This window comes from Phocoena sinus, chromosome 13 (genome assembly GCF_008692025.1).
Source record: "Phocoena sinus isolate mPhoSin1 chromosome 13, mPhoSin1.pri, whole genome shotgun sequence".
Lineage (NCBI taxonomy): Eukaryota > Metazoa > Chordata > Mammalia > Artiodactyla > Phocoenidae > Phocoena > Phocoena sinus.
This window is the reverse complement of record NC_045775.1, coordinates 82,439,051-82,465,816: the sequence shown is the minus strand read 5'-3', so window position 1 is coordinate 82,465,816 and position 26,766 is coordinate 82,439,051. Positions and strand designations below refer to the sequence as shown.

The following is a 26,766-nucleotide window of genomic DNA, read 5'->3' as shown; positions in this document are numbered from 1 at the left end:
AGAAGGAACCATGTCAACACAGGTAGGAGGGGCAGACTTGTGATATAATCAAGTCCCATACCCCTGGGTGGGCAACCCACAAACTGGAGAATAATTATATTGTAGAGATTCTCCCACAGGAGAGTTCTGAGCCCCACTTTGGGCCCCCCGGCCTGGGGGTCCTGCACCAGGAAGATGAGCCCCCAGAAGATTTGGCTTTGAAGACCATCAGGGCTTAATTTCAGGAGTCTTTGGGAAGACTGGGGGAAACAGAGACTTCATTCATAAAGGTACACACAAAATCTCACGCTCACGGGAACCCAGAGCAAAAGCAGTAATTTGACAGGAACCTGGGCCAGACCTACCTGCTGGTCTTGGAGAGTGCCCCAGAGAGGGTGAGGGAGGGGGTGGCTGCAGCTCACCTGGGGAACACAGACACTGGTGGCAGCAATATTGGGGAACATTCTAGTGTGGGAACAATGCTCCTTGGGGCTTCCACCTTGGCTCATTAGCCCCAAGACCCGGCCCCGCCCAACAGCCTACAGGCACCAGTGCTGGGAAGCCTCAGGCCAAACAACTAACTAGGCAGGGACACAGCCCCACCCATTAGCAGACGGGCTGCCTGAAGAGTTCCTGAGCGCACAGCCACCTCTAGATACGACCCTGTCCACCAGAGGGCCAAGACCCAGCTCCACCCAGCGGTGGAAGCCTGCACCAGCTTCTAGACCAGCCTCACCCACCAGGGGGCAGACACCAGACAGAAAAAACCCACAATCCAGGCGCCGAAAGCCACTTGCTTTTCCTCTCTGCAGAGGAGGCTGCACAGTTGGGAAGCCCAGGGGTGCTCCTTCTGTTCTTTCAGGCTCCCGGGCTCGTACCAGTGCACTCTGCGAACCAGCTGTGCCCCAGCGGTGCAAGGGAGCGCCCACCCTGGGGGCCAGGCAATTGCTTGGCACTTAGAAAAACTTTCTGGAGGGCTCCGGGAGCACTGTAGGGGTTCGGAAGTGGGTCTCGGAGGCTCCCCCAACCTTGACTGCATTTGTGTGCAGCTGAGTGCGAGGCCAGTGTCCAGTGAGGGACAGGGGTTGCTCGTGTGTGATGTCAGAAGAGAGGCTGGACCGAGGGTGCAAAGTGGGAGGGAGAGGAGGAGCCCGTTTAGGACCGAGATCACAGGATGTTTCCGGCTTTAAATTGAAAGGAGAGGGGTGCCCCCCCCAACCCTTGTAATAACTGTGGGCTGCAAGGGTGTTCTTAGATTCTGGTATTTAGGTTATTTTCTTTTGTGTACTAAAATGACGCTGCAATAAACATTTGTACGTGTCTCTGGGTACACATGTGTGAACGCTTACCTGTGTATGGGAGCCAGAAGTGTGGTTGCTATGTTACAGGAATAAGTCTTCAACTTTACTAAACAAAATCACTCCCTGCACTTCAGAGAAGCATTTTTCTTCTCCGTTTGATTCATTCAGGGTTTGCATTTCACCTCTCCTTCCTCAGGGTATTACTAATGGCCCCAGACCCAGAGAAGGAATCTGCCTTGGCTGCCTTCTATTTGACAGAACCCTGGCAGAAGGGTCTGAGAGGGACCAGAGTGTACTTGATAAAGTTACAGCAGGTCTCTGGTCCTGCTTAATTTTGGGAGTTGGTAGCATCGTATGTCTGAGGGCCAGTGTTTCATGGGGGATGAAGCAGTCTTCTCTCTTACTGAATCAGTTGAGTTACAAATTTTTTCAGATGCTCCTTATACCGTTACTGCCAAGATATCCTTTGCCCAGCTCTGTGTGGTTCCTTGAGGCCTGGAAGCTTTGGGACTTTCCAAGCTTGAGGCATTGGACTCTTTACCAGGCTGGTTTCCCCAGAGCCAAAAAGCTCCAGCCCGCTCATCTGAGGTCCTGCCACCTCTCACCTCCCCAGGGTTCTGCCAGGGATCCTGCATCAGTCCATACCTTGAGGGGTGCCCACCAACATTTTCTTTCTTTTTTGTTTCAGAGACTCTCTCTTTTGAGACAAACAGACAGACACACACACACACACACACAGACCTCAATGAGCTTAGATTCCCACAAAAGGCACAAAGAGAAGCTATCTCCCAGCATGGATCCCCATGGCTGAACCCAGTACAGAGGGAAGAATGGCCTCCAGGGGCAGCACAATGGCTGGGAGACCACAAACCCTGTCTCCGGTTCCAAGACAGTGAACGGTAGTCCTGAAAACAACCCGAGACCCAACTTCCCAACAATCTTGGCACAATCTTTTCATCTTAACTAGATGAAATTGTATTCATTTATTTCTCTAGGACGATAACGTGACTTTTTGTACAGCCAAGAAGTTGAACGGGCCATCCCCATTATACTGTGTTATTTTAAAGTTTATTCACTATAACTCTGTGAGGTAGGCAATATGGTTCCCATTTTTCAGGTGGGGAAAGCGAGGCCTAGTGAGGCAAAATAAGCTGCCCAAGGGGCAGGGCTGTGACTTGCATGACAGCAGTCCTGATTCCCCAAGGCCCATATTCTAACTTGCCACCCAAACTCCTTGGGCATAAGCACAGACAAAGCTGGGGAAACGCTTACCCAGCTTCCTGTCCATCCATGCCTTCCTGAACTGCCTGACCAACCCCCATGGTGACCTGGGACAAGTGATGCCAGGAATCTTAGCATCCTGCTTGGGATACACTTCTTATATATCTGAATGCTTTGAATCACTCACTCTGACAAACGTTGCCGCTTCAGTTGCACTTTCTTACCTGCTTTTGTACTTATCCCCTTCACATCGAGCATGTGCTGTCCCTGTTCACCAGCGCCCGTTCTTCTGGGGAAGCCGGGCTCATTGCCCTAGAAACATACCCCAGGACTGAATCTTCCCTTATAACAAACTATGAAGCAGGAGTCATCCAGTATTTTTAAAATCCAGGTCTCTATTTTTCCTGTGCAAACACGAATGTAGGCAACATTAATAGTCAAAAGGCTTTTTAAAATATATGCATTTTGATAACACGTTGCTAGTTACATTTTGCTGTTGATATGAGCTTGGATCACACTTTCCTTTAATAGGCCTTTGAAATTCCTTTTAGAAAGTTAAAATGGTCAAATGATTCATAGTAAAAACCAGAAGAGACCCATGTAAATCCAAAATACATACTTGAAAAGGCAGCACCTTTTGGATGAACTACATTAGGGCCGAGTTACATAGGATATGGATTATATAACAGTGGACCACAGAGACTTCAAAGCAAATGGGGCATCTTGTCCGAGGACAAGAGAGAACAGGAAGAAAGAAGAGGAGAAGGAAGAGAATAGAAAGAAGGAAGAAGAAGGGGAGACAGAGACAGAGAGGTTGATGGAAGAGAGGATCAGGAAAACCTACATATACGGCTTCTCTGCATCAGGAACGTGACTCGTCTTTGGGTAATTTACAATGTGTATTAAGCAAAGGATGGACCATTAAGGTAATAATTCACAAACATAGAACCCAAATCTAGAGATATCTTATATAAAATGTTAATGCAATACTATTTACTGGATTAGACAAAAAGAGCTAGGTTCTACACTCTGCACATTTTCAGCTAAGAGCTTTGCCTCAGGATGTAATTCCAAGGGAGAGCAAGGCTTCCTCTTCAGGGGTCAAGGAGCCATTTGCAAAGACATGGCCTAAGGGTCTCATCTCCTAAAAGTCCTAGTGGTCAGCTTGTTTGGCTTAGGACCCCATTCCAACCTCCAACCTGGGAGCCTTTCCCCTCCACATAAGTCTCCCCACCAAGTCAGAACAGGCTGCCCCAGAACCCTGACTCAGGTACCAGGAGAGAGGTTGTCTTTGAACCCCGCTGGCGAGTTAGGAGATGTCTCTTTCCCTAACGGAGATGCTCTTTTCTATGAAACAGATTCCGGTTTCACAGCAGCTGGATGGCAGGGAGCCTGGATTTGCTTCTCAGACTCGAAGTGACCTCAACTGGGGCGACCTGGCTTTATCCCTTGTGCTTGTTGCAGCACCAATGGCCAGGGTTCCTAGGATCCCAAAGAGCACACGAGGATATATCAGAGTCAGAAACAAGCCCCAAACCGTCTCGTGTATTGAATTTGAGTTACCACATGTACTTCAGATTCTGTTACATCCCCCTCAGCAAAAGGGGGTAAAGTGAGGGGCAGAAGCGGGTGGGTGACTAAATCATCTTCCACTTATAAAAAAAAAAAAAAATGAAGTTCAAAAGTCTAAAAATTCCCTGTGGATAAAAATTAAGAGAGTTCTGTGCTCACACTTTCATACTCTCGAGCAGGGGACACCCCACACTTTACAAAGCCCTGCTGCATGCAGTGCTTCTTGTGGAGCTCACAGCAACCTGCCCCTTAACTGGGGCAGATGGAAAGAGTCCCATTTTCTAGATGAGGAAACTGAGGCCATGCGGCTCGCAAAGGGTAAGGAAAGCTGGAATTCAGCCCTGGCCAAGTCCCGCGCCATGCAGCACCACACTGACAGCTGGCTCTGGGAGGCGGGAGACAGACATCTGCGTCTTCACTGTTGTTTGGCCTGTTTGTGGAGCATCCCCGTCAGGCGGGAGGCCGCTCTTTACCTGGTTTTCCAGTTGGCTGAGCCGCTGTTTCACTTTCATCTGGGTGGCACTGTACTCAGCCAGGAGCCGTGCAAACCTGGTCTGCAGGGTGTCCAGGGAGGACTCCAGATGCTCCACTTTCTCCTCGATGCCCTGGGGGTCCGCCCCGGCCTTGGCCAGTTCCTCGTCGATCAGGTTGTCCTTCATCAGGATCTGCCGCCCCTTCTCCTCCAGCGCCTTCTTGGCCTCAGGGTATTCGGTGAGCGCCTCCATCAGATCGTCCCTGGAGAGGCAGAACAGGTCCGAGTAACCGAGGCTCCTGATGTTGGCCGTCCTGCGGTTCCCCGACTTGCTCCCCTTGATGTTCAAGATGCTGATCTCGCCAAAGCAACTCCCATCGCTGAGGACCACGAACTGGGTGACCCCATCCTCGGCCACCACAGCCAGCTTGCCCTCCTTGATGATGTACATCTCCCTCCCTATGTCCCCCTTCTTGCAGATATAATCCCCGGGGCTGAACACCGCAGGCCGCAGCTTCAGCACCAGCTCCACCAGCAGCCCCGCCTCGCAGTCCTGGAAGATGCGGACCTTCCTCAGAGTGTCCAGGTGCACGCTGATGGCGATCTCGGCCCTCAGCTTGTCAGGGAGGCACTTGAGCACCTCCCTCTCGTCCACCGTCTTCTTGTTGGCCCACAGGTAGTCGAACCACCGGATCACCCGTGTCTCCAAGTCCTTGGTCACCTTGCGGAATTGCATGTACTGCTTGACGGAGTCACTCTTGGCCTGGAACTCAGCCTGCGAAGCATTCATGTGCGAGATCATGGAGCCCACGTTGCCCACAATGGTGGCAAAAATCAGGACACCCACCAGGAAGTCGAGGACCACAAAAAGATACTCCTCATCTTTCACGGGGGGTGGGGTCTCGCCGATGGTGGTCAGGGTCAAGGTAGACCAGTAGAGACTGTAGACGTACTTCCTGGAGAGGCGCCCATACTCTGGGTTTGAGATGTTTGGGTAGACCCAGGAGTCGGTCCCGAAACCAATGAACTTGGAAATGGCAAAGTAGAGGCAGGCATTCCAGTGGATGATGATGAGGATGTACAAGACCAAGTTCCCAATCCTGAACACGTTGGGGTAGTTGGTCCTCGTCTCTGTGCGGTCAAAGAATTCGAAGAGCCGGGCCAACTTTAGTAGGCGGTTGAACCTCAGTTCTGGGTAGTTCATGCCCAGCTTAAGATAAGCCAGGTCCGTGGGGACCAGGGACAACACGTCCAGCTTGAAGTGCAAGGTCTTTGTGTAGTGCTTCCACAGCCGGTTGGCATCCGTGACCAACAAGCCTTGCTCCAGGAAGCCTGATGAAGAAGATGGATCACGTGGGCATCAAAACGGCCTTGTTATGACCATGGCCCGCAGAAAGGTATCTCACCTCAAGACCACACAAAACGTGGTTATACATATATAAAAGAAACAACTTCCACAAACCACACATACCATTACTACAGGAAATGCACTCTGGTATTTTCTATTCAACGATCTGATCTATTTTATTCAATTAAAAACCTAGATCAGTTAGGTAAATTTGAATGTGGATTGGGTATTTGATGGTAGTAAGGAATGCTTATTAAATTTTCAGAGATAAATGGAAGTTATACTTAAAAAATGGGACCCTAGTTAAGGTTACATGCTAACGTGGTTACTGTCTGAGATTTGCCTTAAAAAACTCCATCCAAGGGCTTCCCTGGTGGCGCAGTGGTTGAGAGTCTGCCTGCCGATGCAGGGGACGCGGGTTCGTGCCCCGGTCCGGGAAGATCCCACATGCCACGGAGCGGCTAGGCCCATGAGTCATGGCCGCTGAGCCTGCACATCCGGAGCCTGTGCTCCGCAACGGGGAGGGGCCACAACAGTGAGAGGCCCGCATACCACACACAAAAAAACAAAAAACAAAAACTCCATCCAAGAACAGGGAGTGGGAGGATAAATGAAAAAAGATAAGCAAAATGTTGATAACATTTGGAGCTGGGTAAGCATATGTGGGGATTCATAACACTACTGTCTCAGTTTTGTATATGTTTGAAAATATTAACAATAAAAAATTTGAGGGCTTCCCTGGTTGTGCAGTTGTTAAGAATCTGCCTGTCAATGCAAGGGACATGAGTTCGAGTCTTGGTCCGGGGAAGATCCCACATGCCACGGAGCAACTAAGCCCGTGCGCCACAACTACTGAGCCTGCGCCACGACTACTGAGCCTGAGCTCTAGAGCCTGTGAGCCACAACTACTGAAGCCTGCACGCCTAGAGCCCATGCTCCGCAACGTGAGAAGCCACCGCAGTGAGAAGCCCATGTACCGCAACGAAGAGTAGCCCCTGCTCGATGCAGCTAGACAAAGCCTGCGCATAGCAATGAAGACTGAACGCAGCCAAAAATAAATAAATTTATGAAAAAAAATTGAAAACACTGGTCATGGCCTAGCAAACTGACTTTACAAGTCACCGATGGCGTATGACCTGTCTTTTTATTTTTTAAACTATTTATTTATTTATGGCTGCATTGGGTCTTTGCTGCGGTGCGTGGGCTTCTCATTGCGGTGGCTTCTCTTGTTGTGGAGCACAGGCTCTAGGTGCGCAGACTTCAGTAGCTGCAGCACGCAGGCTCAGTAGTTGTGGCTCACAGGCTCTGGAGCACAGGCTCAGTCGTTGTGGCGCACGGGCTTAGTTGCTCTGTGGCATGTGGGATCTCCCCGGACCAGGGCTCGAACCCATGTCCCCTGCACTGGCAGGCGGATTCTTAACCACTGCGCCACCAGGGAAGTCCCGCAACCTCTCTTTCTAAAACCCTGCCCAGGAACACAGTGGTTCTCCTTCCTGGTTGCACATTACTGTCACCCAAGGGGCTCTGAAAACACATGAAGCCTGGGACCCACCCTGGTCTGGAGAGGGGCTGGACCTTGGGAGTCGTGAAGCGTTATTACTGGTGAAATCCACCACATAGGCCATGACCTGCCGTCTCCCTTCGTCCCTCTCTCCCTTCCTTTCCCTCCCTCCCTCTTTCTTCCTTTCTTTCTTTCATTTTCAAACATGCAAAAGAGTAGAGAGACTAATGTAACAAATGCTTTTTAGATCTGGGTGAGCAACAGTGACACACCAAGGGCTCTGCAAGTCACAGAGCTGGACCTGCCCCCAGAGTTTGGTCCCCTAGGTCTGGGGCATCTCTAACAACTTTCAGGTGATGCTGCTAGTCCAGGGCCACACTTTGAGGGCTAGACCGAGGTAGGATCACCCCCTCTGTGATAAGCAAACATCAAGGTTGTTGTCACGTTAGGGACACCTGGCTTCACAGCTCCCCATCCCCTATTTGTTTGGTTACACTCGTGTTTATTGAGTGCCTAGATCATTACATTGCACTCGTGCGCCTTGGGACTCCTCAACACCTCCTTAATAATCTTGTCTCAATTCTGACGATTTTTTCTCCTGGAGTATGATCCATGGCCTCTTGGTGTCTGTGCCTACCTGTCCCCCTCTCTCTCCCAGCCTTCTGCTGAATCTTAGATTGCCAAGGACAGTACCAAGCACAAAAAGGGGTGGGGTCAACGTCTGGGTGAGGGCTGCCTGTCCCACCGAAGCCTGATTGATGCAGGGAGTCCCCGCAACGAGTCAGCCACCCACGGGGCTCTTGCATCTCCATAGGCTTGTGTAACCATGGAGTGGCAGGCCACCAGGACTGGCCAAGTCACCCAGGCAAGCCTCAAGCTGTGTTCTTGAGATCTTCTAAGTTACGATGCAGGGCACTAATTCTGGAGCAGGGGGGGCACCCATCTGGCCTGCTGGGTGGTGACTGTGGCCTTTAGGCTGGCCACTCAGCATCTCTGGGCCCCAGTTTCTAAAGCAGTAAGATGGAAATAATCATGCCTACACTTCTTGTCTTCTGCAGCAGCTCTCATGAGAAAACAAGACATGCTCGGAACGCTTTGTATACCATGAAGCCACCCTGAGGTTTTGCTGTGATCCAGTGGTTTTTATATCCACAACCATGGCACAGTTTTTAGTTTAAAAATCTTGGAAATGACAAGCAGGGCCTCCACCAGCTTATGTGATGCCTTTGTGCAAATCAGAAAAAGGAGGCCCAAGGAGGCACAGCTTGGAGACTGAGGCATGGGTGGGGCTTTAGCCCCCACTCATAACTAGAGGTGATCTTGTTACCGACTGGTGTCCTTGGACTCTTTAATCAACAGAAATTGATAAGGGCCCAGATGAGGAATTCGGGCCTTTATTGGGACTCATGCTGCAGCACAAGGGAGTGAAAACAGTAACAGGTGGCCTTGCTTGCTCCCTGAGGGGTGGGAGCGAGCTTGTCCCTTAAAGGATATGGGGGTGGATTGGTGGGTTGGGCTGGAGGGGCGCTTAGGTGGTCTGCACGTGCATGTAGTTATTTTTAGTCCTTTACAGATTCTTTGTGTCCTGTTGCTATAGGAGATGTTTGTCTAGCGGCAAGTGCAAGCACTCTGGTAGAGGGTCCCAGGTCCCAGCCTGTCTTAATCTGAAGGAAGTCATATCCCTCTAGGCCCTGTTTTAGATTTTAGTTCTGAAACTAATATAAATTTAGTATATTACACCTCCTCTAAAAGCCATGGGGTAACATGCCCTGGCTCCTCTCACTGTCCAAGAAGAGGAACTCCAAGGGCTACCATTCTGGATCTCCCTGAACCTGCCCTGTAGCCCCCAGGTGGCCCCCGAATCATGCTGTGGGGTCTGCGGCCCTGGGCCCACTCACCTGTCCGGGCTCGGACTAGCACATCGAAGCCATAGAGGAAGTCGGCTGAGTAGTCCAGGACCAGCCAAAGCATCAGGTGCTCAGACTGAAGCTCATCAAAACAGGCCCTAAACAAGTGTGAGAAGGGGCAGGTGTGTAGGAGGGAAGGACCAAGGCGGGCAGCAGCTCTGTGCTACAAACCTGGGGTCAGCTCGTCCCGCTAACAGCCCAGCCCACAGGGCTGCACCCCAGCATCAGCGTCCCAGCCCCGATGAGGGGACCCAGGCTCTCAGAAGCTTTTCTGTCTCAAGGTCACCGAGCTCCTAAGAAGAGCTGGGACTGACCCCAAAGAGTGGGCCCCATTGCCTTGCAGCAGTAGCGACAAGACTGCTCCCCTCCCCTGGCCGGGGAGCAGTTTATCCAGGCCTCAGATGAAGGGGCTGAGAACTTGCCCTTTCTGGGGCCATTTTAAATGCCAACAAAGATATAACAATTTCTGAGAGATTAACAACAGAACAAGCCACATCCATCCCCACAAATTAGCAGTTCGGGAGCACCCCAAGGCCCCGGCCGCCCTCACAAGAGCAGCAGCTCACCCTGCATCCCAACCGGCTCAGAAAACCCAAGGCCCACAGCCGACAGCCTGAGAACTGCGCCTGGCGCCTGCATCCCTGTCCTGCAGGTCAGCTCAGGAGTGACCCAGCCCCTCCCACTTCCCCTCAGAAGAGCAACGGCTCGCCCTTGCATCTTCCTCCTGCGACTCCATCAAGGAGGCTCCAAGGTGCCAGGACCATGGTTTTGATCTCAAAGCCAGGCCTCCCCCAGTGCTTCAGGGGACCCAGGAGGAACTGAGGCACACGCAGCTGGATGGTGGCTGCCAGGGACTCAGAGCTCTGTGTTGAGGCCCCGCCCCACGCCCCTACCTGCAAACGAGCAGACACCAGTTGTAGAAGATGGGCACGGCGATGATGGTCAGCCAGTGATAGTACATGTTGTTGGAGGGGTCCACCACGGTGGTGTCCTTCTTCTTTCTGGAAACACCGACACACAAGCAGCGCAGTGCGTTGAAAGACCACAGCTTTGGAAAGGCTTAGAGACCCAGCCTAGCTTAGAGACCCCAGGGCAACTGCGGGCTTCAGCTAGAGATGGCTTCCCAGATAGGGTGCTGTCAGTCCCAGGGGGGGTCACGTGGGTGTCCCTATATGGGTGCCCCCACCCAGGCTGGGAGCAGGGCAGACTCCGAAGGCCTTCTCCCAGCTCAGCACCCCAGGAAGCCACCGGTGACTACAAAACTACAGTGATGACATTCCCATGTCCTGGGGTATCATCCATAGCCTTCAGGGTGCCGAGAAGGAAAATGGAGCACAGTGATGGTGGAACCATCCCGGGGAGCTCTGTGAAAATGCCGACTCCCAGGCCCAGCCAGACCCCTCCAGGACTGGGGTCTGGAAATGTGCATTTAATCACTGTCCTGGGTGGTTCTGAGACAGCTCCTCTCTGGACTGAACTTGGGAGCTTGGGAGCCCAGAGCTCTCCCTTGGGAATGTGCTCTCTCCACCTCACTAACTGCAATCGTGCAGATGTTCTAAAGACATTTCCTGCCTCTCCACCAAACACCACCAACCTGGGAATCATCGAGGTATGTCAGCCAACACTGAATGGAAGAAATAGCTTAGGGTGCTTTCGGTGTTTATTTTCAGGATTTTCAGAGGATTGGAATTTATAGGCGGTACTGGAGATCTTTCTTTGGGTCCACGCGTCTCCTCTCCCACCCCATCTGCCCCCCCCCCCATGCCCGCCTAGGCCTGCAGAGCTGCTCCCGCTCCCCAGAGGAGACCCTGAGTTGCCTGTTTTCACCTCAACTCGGCAAGTCCGAGATCAGCTGCTGATTGACTGGGCTTTGGACGTGCCCAACACTCATTGCCACTGGGTTTGGATTAAAGTTTGTGAATATAGTGTTTTCTAGTACCCAGGGAAAGGGCTCCACGTGCTCCACTGTGTGGACGGCCACCTTGTGGGCAAACAGAATGCCCAAGGGGAGGGCACCGGAGCAGGCTCCCAGGGAAGCCCCGAACTGCTCACCTGAGGCTGTAGGCAAACCTGCCTACCTACAAGCCCCCCTTTGGGCTCCCCGACTTTCCCTGCAGAACGAGACCCTCACGTGATCTCAGCAGGCCTGATCCCTGCCTGAGACCAACTCCTTTTCTGTGGCCCTAAGCAGCCCTCTCTCCAGGGCTGACCCTAAGGCCTGACTGCGTCTCTCTCCTCCCCAGGGCCAGGGCCGGGTGGTGTGGAACCAGGCCTGCTGTGACCATGGAACCCCCTCTTTGGGGGCAGTTTCTCCCAGTACTTACTCCTTTTTTGGGTTTTCCTTTTTCTCTTCCTTTTTTTCTTTCTCCTTTTTCGCCTTGTCACTGGATGACACAGGGTGACATTTAGCAATTTTCATATACCAAGGTCATTACCACGGGGAGAGGGTAGGCCACAGTGACATGGGGGAGAGGGCATGGTGCAGGAAACCAATCTTTCTAGCACACTGGGATGAAATGAGGTTGTTGATTTCATGAATAATATCATTATTATTATTCCTGAAGGGGGAGGGTACCACCTCCACTGAAGTATCCATTGTATACATTGAAATGTACACAATGGTTCAGTCTAACATTCTACAATTTCTGACCTATTTCCGTGAGTCCCTAGAAGGTCACAAGCAGCTTGAGACTGGAAACTTTTGAGGTAATGGGAAATAAACCCAAATCCACACGTTTAGGGTGGAAAAGTCACTCAGAGTTTTGGGAGTCACATGGAACGCTCTTTGTTCTGAGGAAAGGGGGTGGCTTTTCCGTTGTTCTGGGGTCACATGAAAACCTGGCCCTTGATGGGAAAGCCAGGGGACAGGAAGGAAGCAAGACCCTTAGGCAGGCACAGGTGTGCTATGCAGCAGCAAGTCTTCAAGTCGTCTGAGGCAAACGCAGCCACGCTCAGATGCTTCCAGACTTTGCTGGATGTGGCGCTGCAGGTGGGGCCTCGCCCTCCTGTCTGCATCGGCAGGAAGGGCCTGTAAGGGCAGATGTTTCCTCAACGCAGCTTTACTCTGCTTCCCCTTCTTTATTGCACGTCCTTCATGGGCTGGACACGGTTACAAGGGTTACCTGTTAACGGTTAGAGTAGTCCTGCAAGGCACGCATTATTGCCCACTGAACAGCCTGAGGAAACAAAGGTGGAGGGTAAAAGACCCTGCCTGCCTCAGGGCACCCCCGGAATCACCCACAGGCCCTTCTGATTCCCCTGTTCCTTCCCCTGGAGGAAGGAAGGGCTGAGAAATAAGTGTCTGCTAGTTAAACACTCGTTGAAAAGGACCAATGCACTTTACACGGCACTTCCCCAGGAAATAATCAAAGGTGTGTGCAAACATGCATACAGAAGAATCATCACCACCATTATTTCTAAGTCACAGCACAAACAATCTGATCATACAACAGAGGAAATTCTTCAACCACAGAATTCTATGAGGCCACTTACAACGAGGTTGGGGAAGAATATTCAGTGACAGGGGAAAATGTTCCTCAGATTTCGCTAAGTTAAAAAGTAGACTACAAAAGATTTTCTAATAATAGCTGTACTAGTTTTCTGTTGCTGCCAGAACAAATTAGCACAGACTTAGTGGCTTAAAACAGCCCAAATGTATGATCTTGCAGATCTGTAGGTCAGAGATCTGGTAGGGGTCTCATCGAGGTCAAGGTGCCGGCAGGGCTGTAATACTTTCTGAAGACGCTAGGGAAGAAACTGTTTCCTGCTCACTTGGATTGTTTGCAGAACTCAGTTCTTTGCAATTATAGGACCAACATCCTCATTTTCTTGCCGGCTGCAAGGTGAGGACATTCCCAGCTTTTAGGGGCTGCTGCATCCTTGGTTCGTGGCGCCCTTCCTCCATCTTCAAAGCCGGCAACAGCGGGTTGAGTCCTTCTCAAGATGCCATCTCTCTGCAGCTGGGAAAGGTTCTCCACTTTTAAGGATGCATGTGATTCGACTGGGTCCACCTTGATAAGCCAGGAAAATCTCCCCATCTCAAGGTCCTTAAACTTCATGACATCTGCAAACCCCCTTTTGCCGTGTAAGGTAACATAGTCACAGGATATGGGGATTAGCATATGGGCACCTCCGGGCTACCTACTACAGTCTTCACTGGCCCTCAAAGATTTCCTTGCATCCCATGTGCAAAATGACTTCACCCCCATTCCAAAATCCCCCAGCCTCATCCCATTAGAGCATCAACTCAGAGTCCAAAATTATCATCTAAGTCTCATCAGTTGAGAAGTCTCAAATCTCATCATCTAAATCAGGTGTGTGTGGACTCTGGGTGTGAATCATTTGAGACACGAGTCCTCCCTACCTGTGGAACTAAAGAAACGAATCATCTCCATAAACACAATGCAGGAGCAGGCATAGGACACCAGATGTAGATATTCTAGTTCAGCAAGAGAGAAGATGGGAGGACAAAAGGAGTCAGTGGTTCCGCGTGATTTCAAAATCCAGCAGGTCCATGGGCCAGTATGTTTCAAGGCCTGAGAACAAACCTCTATAGCTCATGGCCCCGCCCTCAGTCATCCTTCCTTTTTCACGAAAGGTAGCACCTGCTTGTAGCTGAGTAGTTTTTTATCAGCCTGCTTTCTGCATCTAGAATTTAGAGGTCTAACAGTTCTCCCTCATTTTGTACTGTTTCTATCCTTCAGCTCCAAGCTGGCAGCGTTTCTGCGGCCATAAAATCTTTTAGACCTTAATGGGTCATGTATACCAGAGGGATCCACTCCCCTAGACAGAGGCTCATCCACAGATCTTTCTGAGAAATCTCTTCTCTATTTTTGGCTTCTGTTGAGATGAGCCGTGGTTCACACCCTCGGTCTCTTCAGAGGGTCTTTTATGTGACTGAATACTCAGAGCTTTTGATCTTCGAGTTATTAGCAAAAGTTCAGCCGCACCCTCGGCTTTTTCCTGAAGGCATGCTTTCCTGACAGTGACTTTTTAAAACTTATTCTCTTTTGCCATCTGAGCAGGCTGAGAACTTCCCAAGTCATCAAGTCTTGTTTCCTTTTCATTTATCAGTTCTTCCCTCAATTTCTTTCTTAAGTTTTACCATCAACAGCAAGAATAAACCAGGCTGCACCCTCAGTACCTTAGCTTAGAAATGTCCTCAGCTAAATATTCAAGCTCATTGCATACGAATTCTGCTTCCCCCATACTTGTGGGACATAATCCCGCTCAGCTTTTTGCCACTAAACAACATGAATCCCCTTTCCTTCAGGTTCTAAAAGCCTGCTCCTCACGTCCTTATGAGCCCTCACCAGCAGCACCCCTAAAGTCCAGGTTTCTACTAATAGTCTGTTTCGACCATTTAGGTATTAAGTATGTAGGCAGCTTAGGTTTTTCTCTGTAATGCTCCCCATTTTTCCTTCTGAACCCTCACTGCTATAGTCTTTTTTCTGATGATTGTTCCCCGCTTTTTTATATCTTTATTGGAGTAGAATTGCTTTACAATGGTGTGTTAGTTTCTGCTGTACAACAAAGTGAATCAGCTATATATATATATATATATATATATATACACACATATATCCCCATAGCCCCTCCCTCCCACCCTCCCTATTCCACCCCTCTGGGTGGTCACAAAGCATCGAGCTTATCTCCCTGTGGTACCGGTAGAGTCTTTAACATTCATATTTCTTTTAACAACCTGTTCAAAGCAATCTAGGCTTTTTAAACAAAAACATGCTCCTTAAAATTCTTCTAGATCCTACCTAGGGTCAATTCTGAAGCCACTTCCACATTTTAGGTATTTGTTACAGCAGCATTCTACTTCTGGGATCGAAAGCTGTGTTACTGATTTTCTACTGTTGCCATAACAAATTACCACAAATGTAGTATCTTAGAACAACCCAAATTCATTCTCTTACAGTTCTGGAGATTGGAAGAATTCGTATAATCTGGATGAAAATCAAGGTGCCCTCAGGCTGTGTTCCTTTTTGGAGGCTCTGGAGAGAATCTGTTTCCTGCTCACTGGGATTGCAGGCAGAATCCAGCTCCTTGCAGCTCAGGACCAAGGTCCCTGTTCTCCTGCTGGCTGTAGATGGAGGGCTATCCCTGGCTTTTGGAGGCTGCTGCATCCGTGGCTCAGGCCTCCCTCCCCGTTTCCTCCATCTTCAAAGCCAGCAATGACAGGACGGTCCCACTCACACTGCGAATCTCTCCTCCTTCCATCTCATATCTCTTGGCTCACTCTCCTACCTCCCGCTTCTGCTTTTAAGAACTCATGTGATTACATTGGGCCCACCTGGATAATCCAGAATAATCTCTCCATCTGCAGGTCCTTAAATTCAATCACATTTGCAAAATCTCCTTTGTCATGTAAAATAATCTACTCACAGGTTCCAGGGATTAGGATGGAAACACTTTTGGTGAGGTTGTGGTAGTGAAATTACTCTGCTTCCCACAGTAGTCAATATTGATTGATCATTTACAATGTACTCGGCACTTCACATGTATTAGAATAGTCTTAACACAACTCTGTAAGACGCCAGTTACAATCCCTATTTCACAAGTCGGGAAACTGATGCACAGAGAGGTCAGGTAACTTGCTCATGGTCACAAAGCTCTTAGGTGGTTGAGTTGGGATGCAAATGCACTTAACCAGTACATATATTAAACATATTGCATCTGTCTATGTATCTGTGTATCTATGTATCCACGTATCTATCTATTCAATATATATGCCTAGAGAAAACTTGGAGGGATATTTGCCAACATGTGAAGAGGGGTTGTCTCTGATAATGGGGTTCAACTGCTAACATAGAGTGTACTTTTTTATGGGTGTATCCTCGTGGGTGCTTTTCTGTCTTTTCTAAGTTTTTGACAATGAGCATATTAATAAACTAAGAACAAAAGTTGTTAGAATCTTTAAATGAGAAGAGCAAGGACACTCACCCATCCTCTGTTCTCTTGAATCTACTGGTTTTTCTGCAGCTGAAGTCTTAATGTCAAGTCACCAGCAGAGGGCGCTGCCCACAAGCTTATCGGGCACACTTAGCCCTGCTGGGAGTTTAATTACACCAGGCTCTGCCACCCTTGTTCAGGATTTGTGGCCCCAGGTTACAAGGTTTGGACTTTCCTCTGGCTACCAACCTGCTGAGGGCCTAGGGAAGACCCCGTGCCATCCAGCCGTGTCCCGGGATCCACCCAGCACTGCCCCAGGGGGCCAACACAGAGCTACAAAACGAGGCTGGTTTTGGCTGAGAACAGATTGATCGGGAGAAAGAAACTTTCAGAACCCATGGGACTAAGTGAAAATGCTAGAAATGTGGTGGAAGAATGGGGGAAGGTGTTCATAAGAATTACTTCTGTATCTCTGTACCCAGGTGGCTCCATTTGGGGGCAGCCCCCAATTTTGTCCTTCAGTCCTTGGCTGCAGTGTGGACCCACGATACGAGCCCATCTGAAAAGATTTATAAGAGCCTGATGTAGCTGACGGCATCCACGCCATCCTTGCCCACATCCCAGCCCCAGGATGGAGAAGCCTGGAGACCCACCCACAAGACCTCTACCTATGGTTTCTGGTGCCCTGAGCCTTTGCCTGACTGCGGGACTCAACACCAGGTTTCCAAGGGCATCAAACACATATCACAGTAGCTATCATTTTGCAGATTAAATCATTTCATTTTTCTTGACTGTTGGCATTTGGGTCTCTGGATTTCATGTCCCAATTTATGTAAACAAAATGCAACTAAGGGGGAGAGGATGGGGCAGGGATCAACTGGGAGTTTGGGATTAGCAGATGCAAACTATTATATATAGGATGGATAAACAACAAGGTCCTACTGTAGAGCACAGGGAACTATATTCAATATCCTGTGATAAACCATCATGGAAAAGAATCTGAAAAAGAATATACGTATGTGTAACTGAATCACTTTGCTGTATTCCAGAAACTAACACAACACTGTAAACTCACTTCAATTAAAAAAATACATTTAAAAAACAAACAAAAAAGCCCCCAAATGCAACTAAGGTTCACGGAGGGGAAATGGAAAGAAGTTCTATCAGAAGAACAAAGGGAAATAACGAGAAAAAGCCTCGGCACAGTTCTCGGTCGGCTGGAAGTCAAGGAATTGGCATTTCTCGGCTGATACGGAAGGTTTTCCCCTAAGCTCCAGCTGAGACCCCCCTCCGCTCCTACCTCCACGGTGTTCTGAAAAGGAAGGCTGGAGAGCGGGGCACACACACACACACACACGTGTTCACACACAAACATGGTCACACACATACGCACACCGTCTGCTTGGGCTCTTGGGTGATGTTGCCAGAATCACACATCAAACTACTCTGCCCGCTCAGCATCGGGTGGCGGGAAGGAATTACGGTGGGTCACGGTTTCAAGAGGCTAATCTCTGGAACTATTTAAATCTCCTCTTTCCACGGTCCCGATCATGCCCTCCAAATTGGCCTGAATTGGCTTGAAGACAAGGGCACTTCACTGGCACACAGGAGCCTGAGGATGTAGAATGGAAAGTGCATTCTCATCATGAAGGAGATTTATCCACTGCTCTGTAAAGGGACTCCAGCTTTGCACCTTCAGATACATAGCAACAGAGGTGTTAGCACTGAAAATGTTTACCGAGCCAACCCCTTCGCTTTCTAGATGAGGACAATGAGAGACACAGAGATAAAAGGACCTGCCCAAAGAAGTCACACAGACCAGGTCCCTCTCCCCATTTGTCCACGGGGATGGGTTTCCAATGGAAGGAGCAGGACCCTAGAATGGTCTGGTGGGGTTTGAGGGAGGTAGCAGTACAAAGCTGGGGTGTCTACCGGGAGGTGGTTGGCCGCAGGGAGTGGGAGGGGGCAGAGGTACTCACTCCTCCTCTGAGTTGTTGCAGGCATTGGTGTTGCTTCTGGCCAGGGGCCAGTCACTGCGGGGAGGTAAAGAGAGCACAGCATGGGAATCTGAACTCAAGTCCAATTGCTGGGGACCCCTTGCCCCCAGGCGGTTATTCTGGGACTCCCATCCCCTGTCTCACGGGCCTTTCCACACAGCTTGAACAGAGGGAATTGTTATTGTCAGGGACAGACATTGTTTTGTGACTAGTGTTGGTGAACGGGAGAGGATGAACACCTGGGTAAACTGAGGCTTCTGAATAACTGAAGATTAACTCTTTGAATCCCATCCAGCATCCTAGCCTCGATTCCTCTCAACGTCCTCCAGTTTTAGTATGGCCAGGCGCTATGGAGGGGGGAGCACAGAGACCACCCGGCGTGGCGCCTGCCCTTGGGTGCTCCTGGGTGAACAGGCCAAGCTCCTTGGACCAGAATGGACATCGTCAGCAGCAGCAGCAACTTGCTGCCCCCTCTGCAGAGACATGGCTGTCACAGGGCCCTTCCCTTGGAAACCCCATCACAGGGCCCGCTTCCAGTTCTCAGGACAAAAAATGGACTCTTGGGCTTCCCTGGTGGCGCAGTGGTTGGGAATCTGCCTGCCAGTGCAGGGGACACGGGTTCAAGCCCTAGTCTGGGAAGATCCCACGTGCCGCAGAGCAACTAGGCCCGTGAGCCACAACTACTGAGCCTGCGTGTCTGGAGCTTGTGCTCCGCAACAAAAGAGGCTGCAACAGTGAGAGGCCCGCGCACCGCGATTAAGAGTGGCCCCCGCTTGCCGCAACTAGAGAAAGCCCACGCGCAGCAACGAAGACCCAACACAGCCAAAAATAAATAAATTAATTAATTAAAAAAAAAAAAAGGACTCTGGGCAGAGCTGCCCCAGGTTTCAGCCCATCCTCCCCCTTCCCCTGCCCCACATTCATCTTAGAACTCCAGGGCCTGCCATCCCAGATCTATGTGAGAATCTGGTAGAAGGTAGGGGCTGGTTTCACAACCAAGCACGTTTACTGAAAGCTGGATTGGGCAGTACTTGGTGATGTTCTTTAGGAAAAGGCGTGATCTCCCTGAGCTCACCTGCCACTTCACATCTTTGACAGCTGGTTTTAGAAAGCCAGCCTGGCCTCACAGGGCTAGAGGGCAGTTTGCCTGTCTGTGGTGACTGCAGACCATTCACAGGGCAGGAGACCCCAGGGCCCAGAGCCAGGCGCTGGTGACACTCCAGCCTGACTCTCAGGACACCTGTTCTATGATGTTGAACATCCAGCCAAATGCCTTTTTGGTACTTCTGCTCATCCCTCCCAAGCCTCCCTCTCCCCATCCAGGATGTGGCTCTAACTGCTTGTTTCAGGATCGGTTCAGATCATCTAAAATTCCCCTGGGGAATCAAAACTGGGAGATTATGGAGGAAAGTTTAGCTCTCTGGGGTGCAGTTGCCCGTGAGCTGCACCATGATCTGCCATAATCTCATCGGGCCAAACCCACAGGAGAACTAAGACCCACCTCTGCATACACTTTGCTTGGCTGATGGGACTTGGCCTTGAAAATTCAAAGTCTTCTTCCCCCAGGAAGCCTCCCTGATTGATCTGCTCCCATCCTGCACCTATGCATTCACCTGCCCACTCTGAACCTTCCAGCAAGTGACCAGGCATTGGTGGCATAGTTGGAGCTTGGCTCTGATGGGGTCAACCCCCCGTTAATCTGGTCACATAGGGAAATGGGCAGAGTCTAATGTTCATCTCCACGAGTCTAAAGTTGTGGAGAAGAAGTTTGATCAATTAAGCCAAGGAAGTCTTTGCTTGCCTAAAAGGAACTGAACCAGCCTGGCTGGCTTGCTAGCAAACCTCCTTTCCTCCCCCACTCTTTCCTCCTCCTCCACCCTCCCTTCGTCCTTAGCTGCCAGCCCTCCTGTCTTTCTGGCTCAGTAGCGAACAGCATGTGGGCCTCATGGTCCTGGTGCTCCCTCACAGCCTGGGATGCCCGGCCCTGGGAACCTGGGATGGCCCTGCACACATCCAGCCGGCACCCAGGCCCTCCACGGTCCCCTTCCCACAGCCCAGGGAGCCCGAGGGTTTATAGTCCAAGCTCATGGGAAAAGGGAGCCTGAGAACGCTGCTCCACTGGGCCTCCGGCTCTCAGCCAGAGATGCTCACACCTTTCCCCAGCAGAGAAGACTAATGTACGTCTCCTAATGTCTCTGGCAAGACATCTCTTTGAACTCTCATAATCTATCTTAAATACGCTTGTACATCTTGTACATTTTGCAATGCACTGCATAACCTGTAATAAACATAACCCCCTGCCCCAAATCTGGAAATAAAATCAAAGCTCCAAAAAGATTCATCTGTTTCCCCTGAGGCTTCATGGCCTTTACTCCCCAGGGGTTTTCTTTGCCTTTTCGAGGGGCCCGCAACCGAGCCCTTCTGTTCCTTTGACTCCAAAACAGACAGCATTTTCTCTAGCAAATTATACAGGGACTGTCTGTTCGGCAGCAATCATGCTTCTTTTTTCACACTTTACGTCTTCTAAACCCTGGCATAACCTAGAGAATTCAGCCAAAAGATCTTTTTCAAGCCCCTTTTTCCTTAAAACAGGTTCTGAGCAAGTGTCCTCCTGTTTGTGAGGCTGAGAGGAGGTCTGCTTCCCCTGAACGTGTTACCTCTTCTCCCTCAACTGCCCCAAGGGTCCTAAAGAGACCCTCTGCTGTTCAGCGACAATGGATTCAACCCACGGTCGCCCAGTGGTCTCCCCGCCCACCAGAGGCTGGGGTGACTTCTCAAGAACACGAGAAGAGGGGGAGGGGAGGCAGCAGCTCTGTGCGGGGGGGGGGGGCATGGGGGTTGCGGGGTGTCAGTCCAGCCCCTGCAGATTTCTCTACTTGCAGGCACCAGACAGCACCAGCCACAAGCTCCCCACTGGGCAGGGGGCCGTGCAAGGTGCTCAGAGCCCTTGTTCTGCAGACCCTTCTCCTACTAGAAAGCAGACACTTTCCTCATCCCCCACTCTACTCCCACCTACTGTGCTCCCCACGGTTCTTAAACCAACCTGGGGCGAGGATGGTTCCCCTTCAAAGTTCTAACCAACCTTTGGACCTTTTCCCCAGAAGAATGTACGTATACCCCTCCATAAAGTTGTGGGTACCATCTAGGTACTCCCTGAGGTTCGTGGTACAAAAGCCCCAGTTTTTTAGCAAGGCGGATCACAGTGCAAGGTGAGTAGGATGAGGGTCCTTTAACGGAGAGATTGGTGAGGCTAACGTCCCAGGTGCGATTCTGAGAGCACCAACTCCAGGGGGCGCTAGCGGGAGCTCCGCGGAGGACAGGGTCAGCTGCCCATGAGGCTGGGGGCTCTGGTTAAAGGGTTTCCGCTCCTGCAGGGCTTCTTGGGCTCGTGTGGAGACTCCTAGAGCATGAGTGTTCCCCCAGGACAGACCCCTTCTTCAGGGAACAGCTGAGGGACGGGTGCTCCCGGCCACCCGGGGGGCGGCGGGTATCCACACTGCACGGAGGGGGCAGCAGGTGCTTCCCTCCCCGTTTGGGGCAGGCAGCCCCGCCTCCCTTACCTTCTCCCTCTGTCTGGCGGCTCCTGGCTGCCCGCGTTGTTCTGGACATGGCTTTCGTGGCTGGACACCTCCTTAAGCTCGGCTCCGTGGAAACGCTCCAGGAAAGAGTCAGGCCTCTGGTCCTCGTGGCCTAAGTGACTGGCGGCCCAGGCACGCAGCGAGATGATGAGGCGTGACAACCTGGAAGGGCACAGACCCGCAGCGAGGCCGGTGCGGAAGGAGACGGAAGCCCCCTCCCAGAGGGCTGGGGCAGGGGCAGAGATGCCGGCAGAATGTGGGTCCCAGGGCCGGTCTCAGGTTTGCACGCCACCCCCTGCCCCCACTCGCCAGAGCCTTTTCTTCCCTCCACCTCTGCCACCTGGGACGCAGCCTCCTCCATAAGGGACATTTCTTCATTATGGCTTTGTCCCTTTAACACCTGGACTCCATCAAAGGCACGATCCTGCCAATGGGCCATTTAGCAAGCTTTTCTGCTCATCTTTCCTTCTGTCCCATGTAGAGCTCTTTGTTACGACTGGTAAGCATAGGCACAGTAAAAAATACAATTTCCGAATAGTGATAAAATTCAGAGCAAGGTATAAAGGAACAAGCACCCAGATACAACCTAGGTTCTTTCCCCAACCCTTGTCCTATGAATTGCTCTTCATACAAACTCTTGTTTTCTCCCCAGCCCTGTGCAGAAGTTCCTGTGCAACGTGCCCTGACCTCTCTCCTGGAGCGGACGCCACCCGGGCCGCAAGCACCTGAGACCAGGCAGTCCACGCCCAGAGCTCATCTTAGCTTCAGTTTTCTGTAAAAAAGCTTCCCTCAGCCCTGCCTCTTGCTTCCCCGTCTTGGCCAGGGGGGAACGGAAAGACAGACTCAACTATTTCTTGGAGTTCAGCTTTCCTGACTGGGCACCCACTGTGCACGCCACTGTCCCCAAGAAATCAGTTCTGAGCAACCTGGCATGGAGTCATGAATTGTCACATACCTTGATCCCCATCACACACTTGTGACCATAGCCTAAGGGGATAAGTTGAAGTGAGGCAACATGCCACGAACAGAGATGCTCACAGCGGCCGCGGCAGATGAATGGCAAGGTGCCTGCCCAGCCCAACCTCTCCGCTCTGACACTCCCCACACCCACGTCCTCCCTCTGCTGAGGGAGAGAAGCAAGGTCATACTCCCCGGAGCTCCAGCCTCAGCCAACAGGCTCGGGGACAGACGACTGACCCACAGAGTCACTCGAGCCTCGGAACTAAAAACCACTCCAAGATGGGGTTGGGTGTTTCAACTCAGGATCATATGGTGAAGGCTGTGTTCAGCCTGTGCCTGCTGAGGTGTGAGCCGAGAAAGCCAGAAATGTAGGAGGCATGCAGGCAAAAAGCACACAGATCATGAAGTGTTGCTAGAGGAACGAGAGAGGGAAGGCAGCTGCTTCCCCACGGCCCCTTATGAGCCCCACTGGCTCCGTTTCCACCAGGTGGCCTGGATCTTAGCTTACACCAGCCCCTGCCCCAGCCCTACCCTTTTCATTTGAGCTAGTTGAAGGTGTTCTCTAACTTACGATCAACAGGCCTTTTATTAGTAAGATATTTTATTAGTAAGACAAAAAACACTGGAAATCACTTAAATGCCCAGCTGTAAGTGGCTAGTGAAATAAATAATCCTCCACAATGAAAACCATGAAGAATAACTAGATAAATTAATTTTTTTGCAATACTCTTAAGCAAAACCTGTAGAACACGTGACTGTATGAAACTCTGGCTTTGGTAAAAAAAAAAAAAAATATATCAGTGGAAGGAAATAATGAGCCCAACATTTGTTGAGCGCCCGTCGTGGGGCAGGAGTGGGCTCTGCCGCAGCCCTCATGTTACTAGATGCATCTTTAGATGAGACGTGAAAGGTGAAATGACTTCCTCCAGGTGGTACAGCTACTGAAGCGGGAGGACAGATGTCATCAGAAGGGAGACAGAGCTCGGAGCCTAGTTAATCTTTCAAATACTTTTGCGAGGACGTAAGCTATGAAGTCTAGACCCATACGAGTGAGGACCTGCCAGGGGCTATTTCCGACAGAGCCACGATTGCCCTCTGTGTGCCACCGTGATCCACCCAACGGTCTCCCACGGCTGGCTGATCTTTCTTCTGAATTCTTTTCTGAAACTTCTCTGGTTGGCTTTTTTTTTTCTTGAATTCTTCCAGAATTGAGCACGTACCTCAATATCACTTTTTATGAGAGCAATTTCAGATAGAGGCAGTTTTTCTTAGACTTTTCTGAGCTCGGAACACCTGACCCAAGAGGAAATGACTCCCTGATAGATTTCTGAATCCGCTTCTCCTGCCCCTTTCTTCTCCAAATCTGCAACCCTACCCTCAACCACCATTTCTTCCTGAGACTTATCTACCTTCTTTCTGCCTCCGTCTGCCCTTTCCCAAGGTGAGGGCTGAGACTGGTCGGTTACCTGGTGGGCCCCTGGCTGGTGAAGGAGCTTCGCTTGGATTCAGCCAGTCCTCTGGTCTCCATGGTGATGCCTTCTTGCAGTTCTGACGGTGTCTCCTCACATGGCAAGTGGGTCCTAGGAAATCAAATATGCAGCAAGCAAAATTGATTTCAAGCTCATCCTTGACATTGATTTCCAACCTCCTGGACACGTTGAGGACCGAGATGGCCAGATGCCCTGCTTAAAGAGGAAAGCTACTGTCACAGATCCTCACCCCAGAGCTCCCCACTTCAGTTCAGACTCCAGCAGCAGCCAGCAGGTCCTGGCTTTCAGGAGAAAGTGGCTTTTCCTTTATGACAAGGAGGCTATTGCCCATAGCCCAGGTGAAAAGGGCAGGCCAGCAGCAAATGGTCCTTATTAGAGCACTGGGGGCGGGGTGGTGGCGGGGAGGTCCCGGACCTGCATCTGGAGCCACAGCAGCTGTTTCCACGCAAGGATTCCAGAACAAGGATTTTGGTTCACACACATCTCTGCATACCGAAATCCCATCTCCTAAAGTCGGATCAAGTGCCGCCTCCTTCAAGAGGTCTTCCCTCGCCCTCTGTCGTAGTGTGTGGGTACTGCGGGAGCCCACTGGTTAAGAGGAGGGTCCGGCGATACTGTAAGGAATTGGCCTAGCCCTCCACGTGCATTTGTGTAGTGCTTTCAAATGAAAATCCATTTCTGCTGTGCCCTTTTGCCAAGCCCTAGCCTGTGTCCCCTGTAATGCGGAGGGAAGGGGGGCGGGGACCTCACCTGTGCAACTCAGGGCGAAAAGCAACAGCACCCACAGGACAGGTGTCCACAGCTCAGTCTGAGCATCGGCAGAGCCTCGTGTTTGTTGAACTTCCTGGAATAAGACCTCTCTGCTGGGGTGTAATTTTCCTTTTTTCCCTTCCTTTTAAAACTTCCTAGGGCTGAAGTTTGATCAGCCTGATTAAAAGCCATCCAGGCATTGGCCTCCAGGGATTTGCACTTCATTCTATGAGTCTTGGAGAGCCCAGGCAAGACAAATTAATTCGATCACATGACCTATTCCAGCCTAATCAGCCTTCTTAACAAGGTGGCAACACGGTTGAAGAAGCAAGAATTAATGTCAGGGCAAAGGCTCTATCTCTCCCCAGTGAGTGATTCAAAGTCAGAATCCTGTATCTCAGCCGCCAAGCCGCTGCCTCTTCCTTTCTGCAACCTCCCTGCCGTCTCCAGCATGGGGAGCTCACTACCATTCCATGGCTCCTCCAGGTCTTCTCTGCACAGCCCTGATTGCCGGCAGGTTCTTCTCTCCCTCAGCTTCCCCATATCGAGGATACACTTTTTTTTTTTTTTCTTTTCTGGAACCACGTGGAGTCAGGCAACTTCATCTTCTAAAAGACCGCCTTCCATGAAGGGAGAGCTCTCACACCTGTGCTGCCTCGCTTTTCCAGGCTAAACGCATCAGCTCACCCAGCCTTTCCTCATCAGGTTCAAGTCTCTTCCCTGTCACGGTCATTCTCCTGTGAGCAGGTTCCTGTATTCTTGCCTGACTGGGCACAGAGACAGAGAACCACCCTGCTGTCACTGGAGCCCAAGACATGCTTTTGGTGCCCCATCACCAGCTACCATCATCCAAAACCCAATGTCTTATAACATGTGCTGCTGCTAAGCCAGAAGGCCTTGTCTTATGCATGTACAATTGATTTGTTGGAAATAAGTATTGGACTCTCCCATTTATCTGAGTCACTTGATGTTCTGGCACCCTTGGTATGCAGGGTCCTCCCAACTCCGTCTCATTCACAGATGTGATACCCAAGGTACACACCATTTATTGACTGCTTGCTGTATGTCAGCCACATACATTTGATCACTTAATCCACATAAAAACTGTATGAGAGGAAACTGAGGTTCAGAGAGGTTAAGTAACTTCCCGAAGGTCACACAGCCAAGTGGCAAAGCTGAGATTTGTATGCCATTCCATCTCCTTTCAAAGCCTGCTCTCACCTACTCCATGAATCTGCCTTCTGTATTTTCATATATGGCACTGATTAAAGCAAAAGATGAATAGGACACGGCTGAGAGCTGAGCCCTGTGGCATGCCACTAGACACATGGCTCTGATTCCCCCGGCTGCACAAATGTGGGCATGGCTTTTTTATTTCCAAACCGCCTAATTGAATTCTCTATACTCATAAGAGACCACTCACACCTCATCCTTATACATATGAGAGACCCTACCAGAAGCCCTGCTGCAGTTAGGAAGCTACAATACCCTTGAGCTTCTAATATTCTGCGTACTGCAAAGGTGGGAATGCATGTTGCAAGGCACCCGGGTCAGTTACAGGAGGAGGAGGCGGCAGGGGGACAAGTGAGTCCATCTCTCCAGTGCCTGGATCCTAGCAGCTGGCATGCTTGGGGGTGGGGAGTTGGGGTGCGGGCAGCAACTAACAGCTGGGCTCTAGCTCTGCCACAGAATGTGTGCCTGGAAGATCTAGAGGCAATCCCAGGACGAGGTGTTCTGCCCCCACGAGCAGCTCCCTCCTCAGGGAGCTCTAGGCATGGAGCAGGTGGGCCAGC

General features: G+C 50.8%; 1 protein-coding gene across 2 annotated transcripts in view; it reads right to left on the bottom strand.

Annotated features, from left to right (window-relative positions):
• Window positions 1-2,884: 2,884 nt before the first annotated feature.
• The window catches only part of CNGA3 (cyclic nucleotide gated channel subunit alpha 3), a 45,914-nt gene continuing 22,032 nt past the window's right edge, over window positions 2,885-26,766 (bottom strand). The window contains exons 3-9 of one of the 2 annotated variants that reach the window (XM_032653508.1): window positions 24,200-24,313; window positions 21,756-21,935; window positions 18,178-18,231; window positions 11,626-11,685; window positions 10,195-10,302; window positions 9,293-9,399; window positions 2,885-5,877 (exon numbers count right to left, since the gene is read on the bottom strand). In XM_032653508.1, coding sequence (XP_032509399.1) covers window positions 4,409-5,877; window positions 9,293-9,399; window positions 10,195-10,302; window positions 11,626-11,685; window positions 18,178-18,231; window positions 21,756-21,935; window positions 24,200-24,313 — 2,092 coding nt within the window. In that variant the 3' untranslated portion in view covers window positions 2,885-4,408. The remainder of the gene's footprint in view (window positions 5,878-9,292; window positions 9,400-10,194; window positions 10,303-11,625; window positions 11,686-18,177; window positions 18,232-21,755; window positions 21,936-24,199; window positions 24,314-26,766) is intronic. The other variant, XM_032653509.1, reaches the window with a different exon arrangement.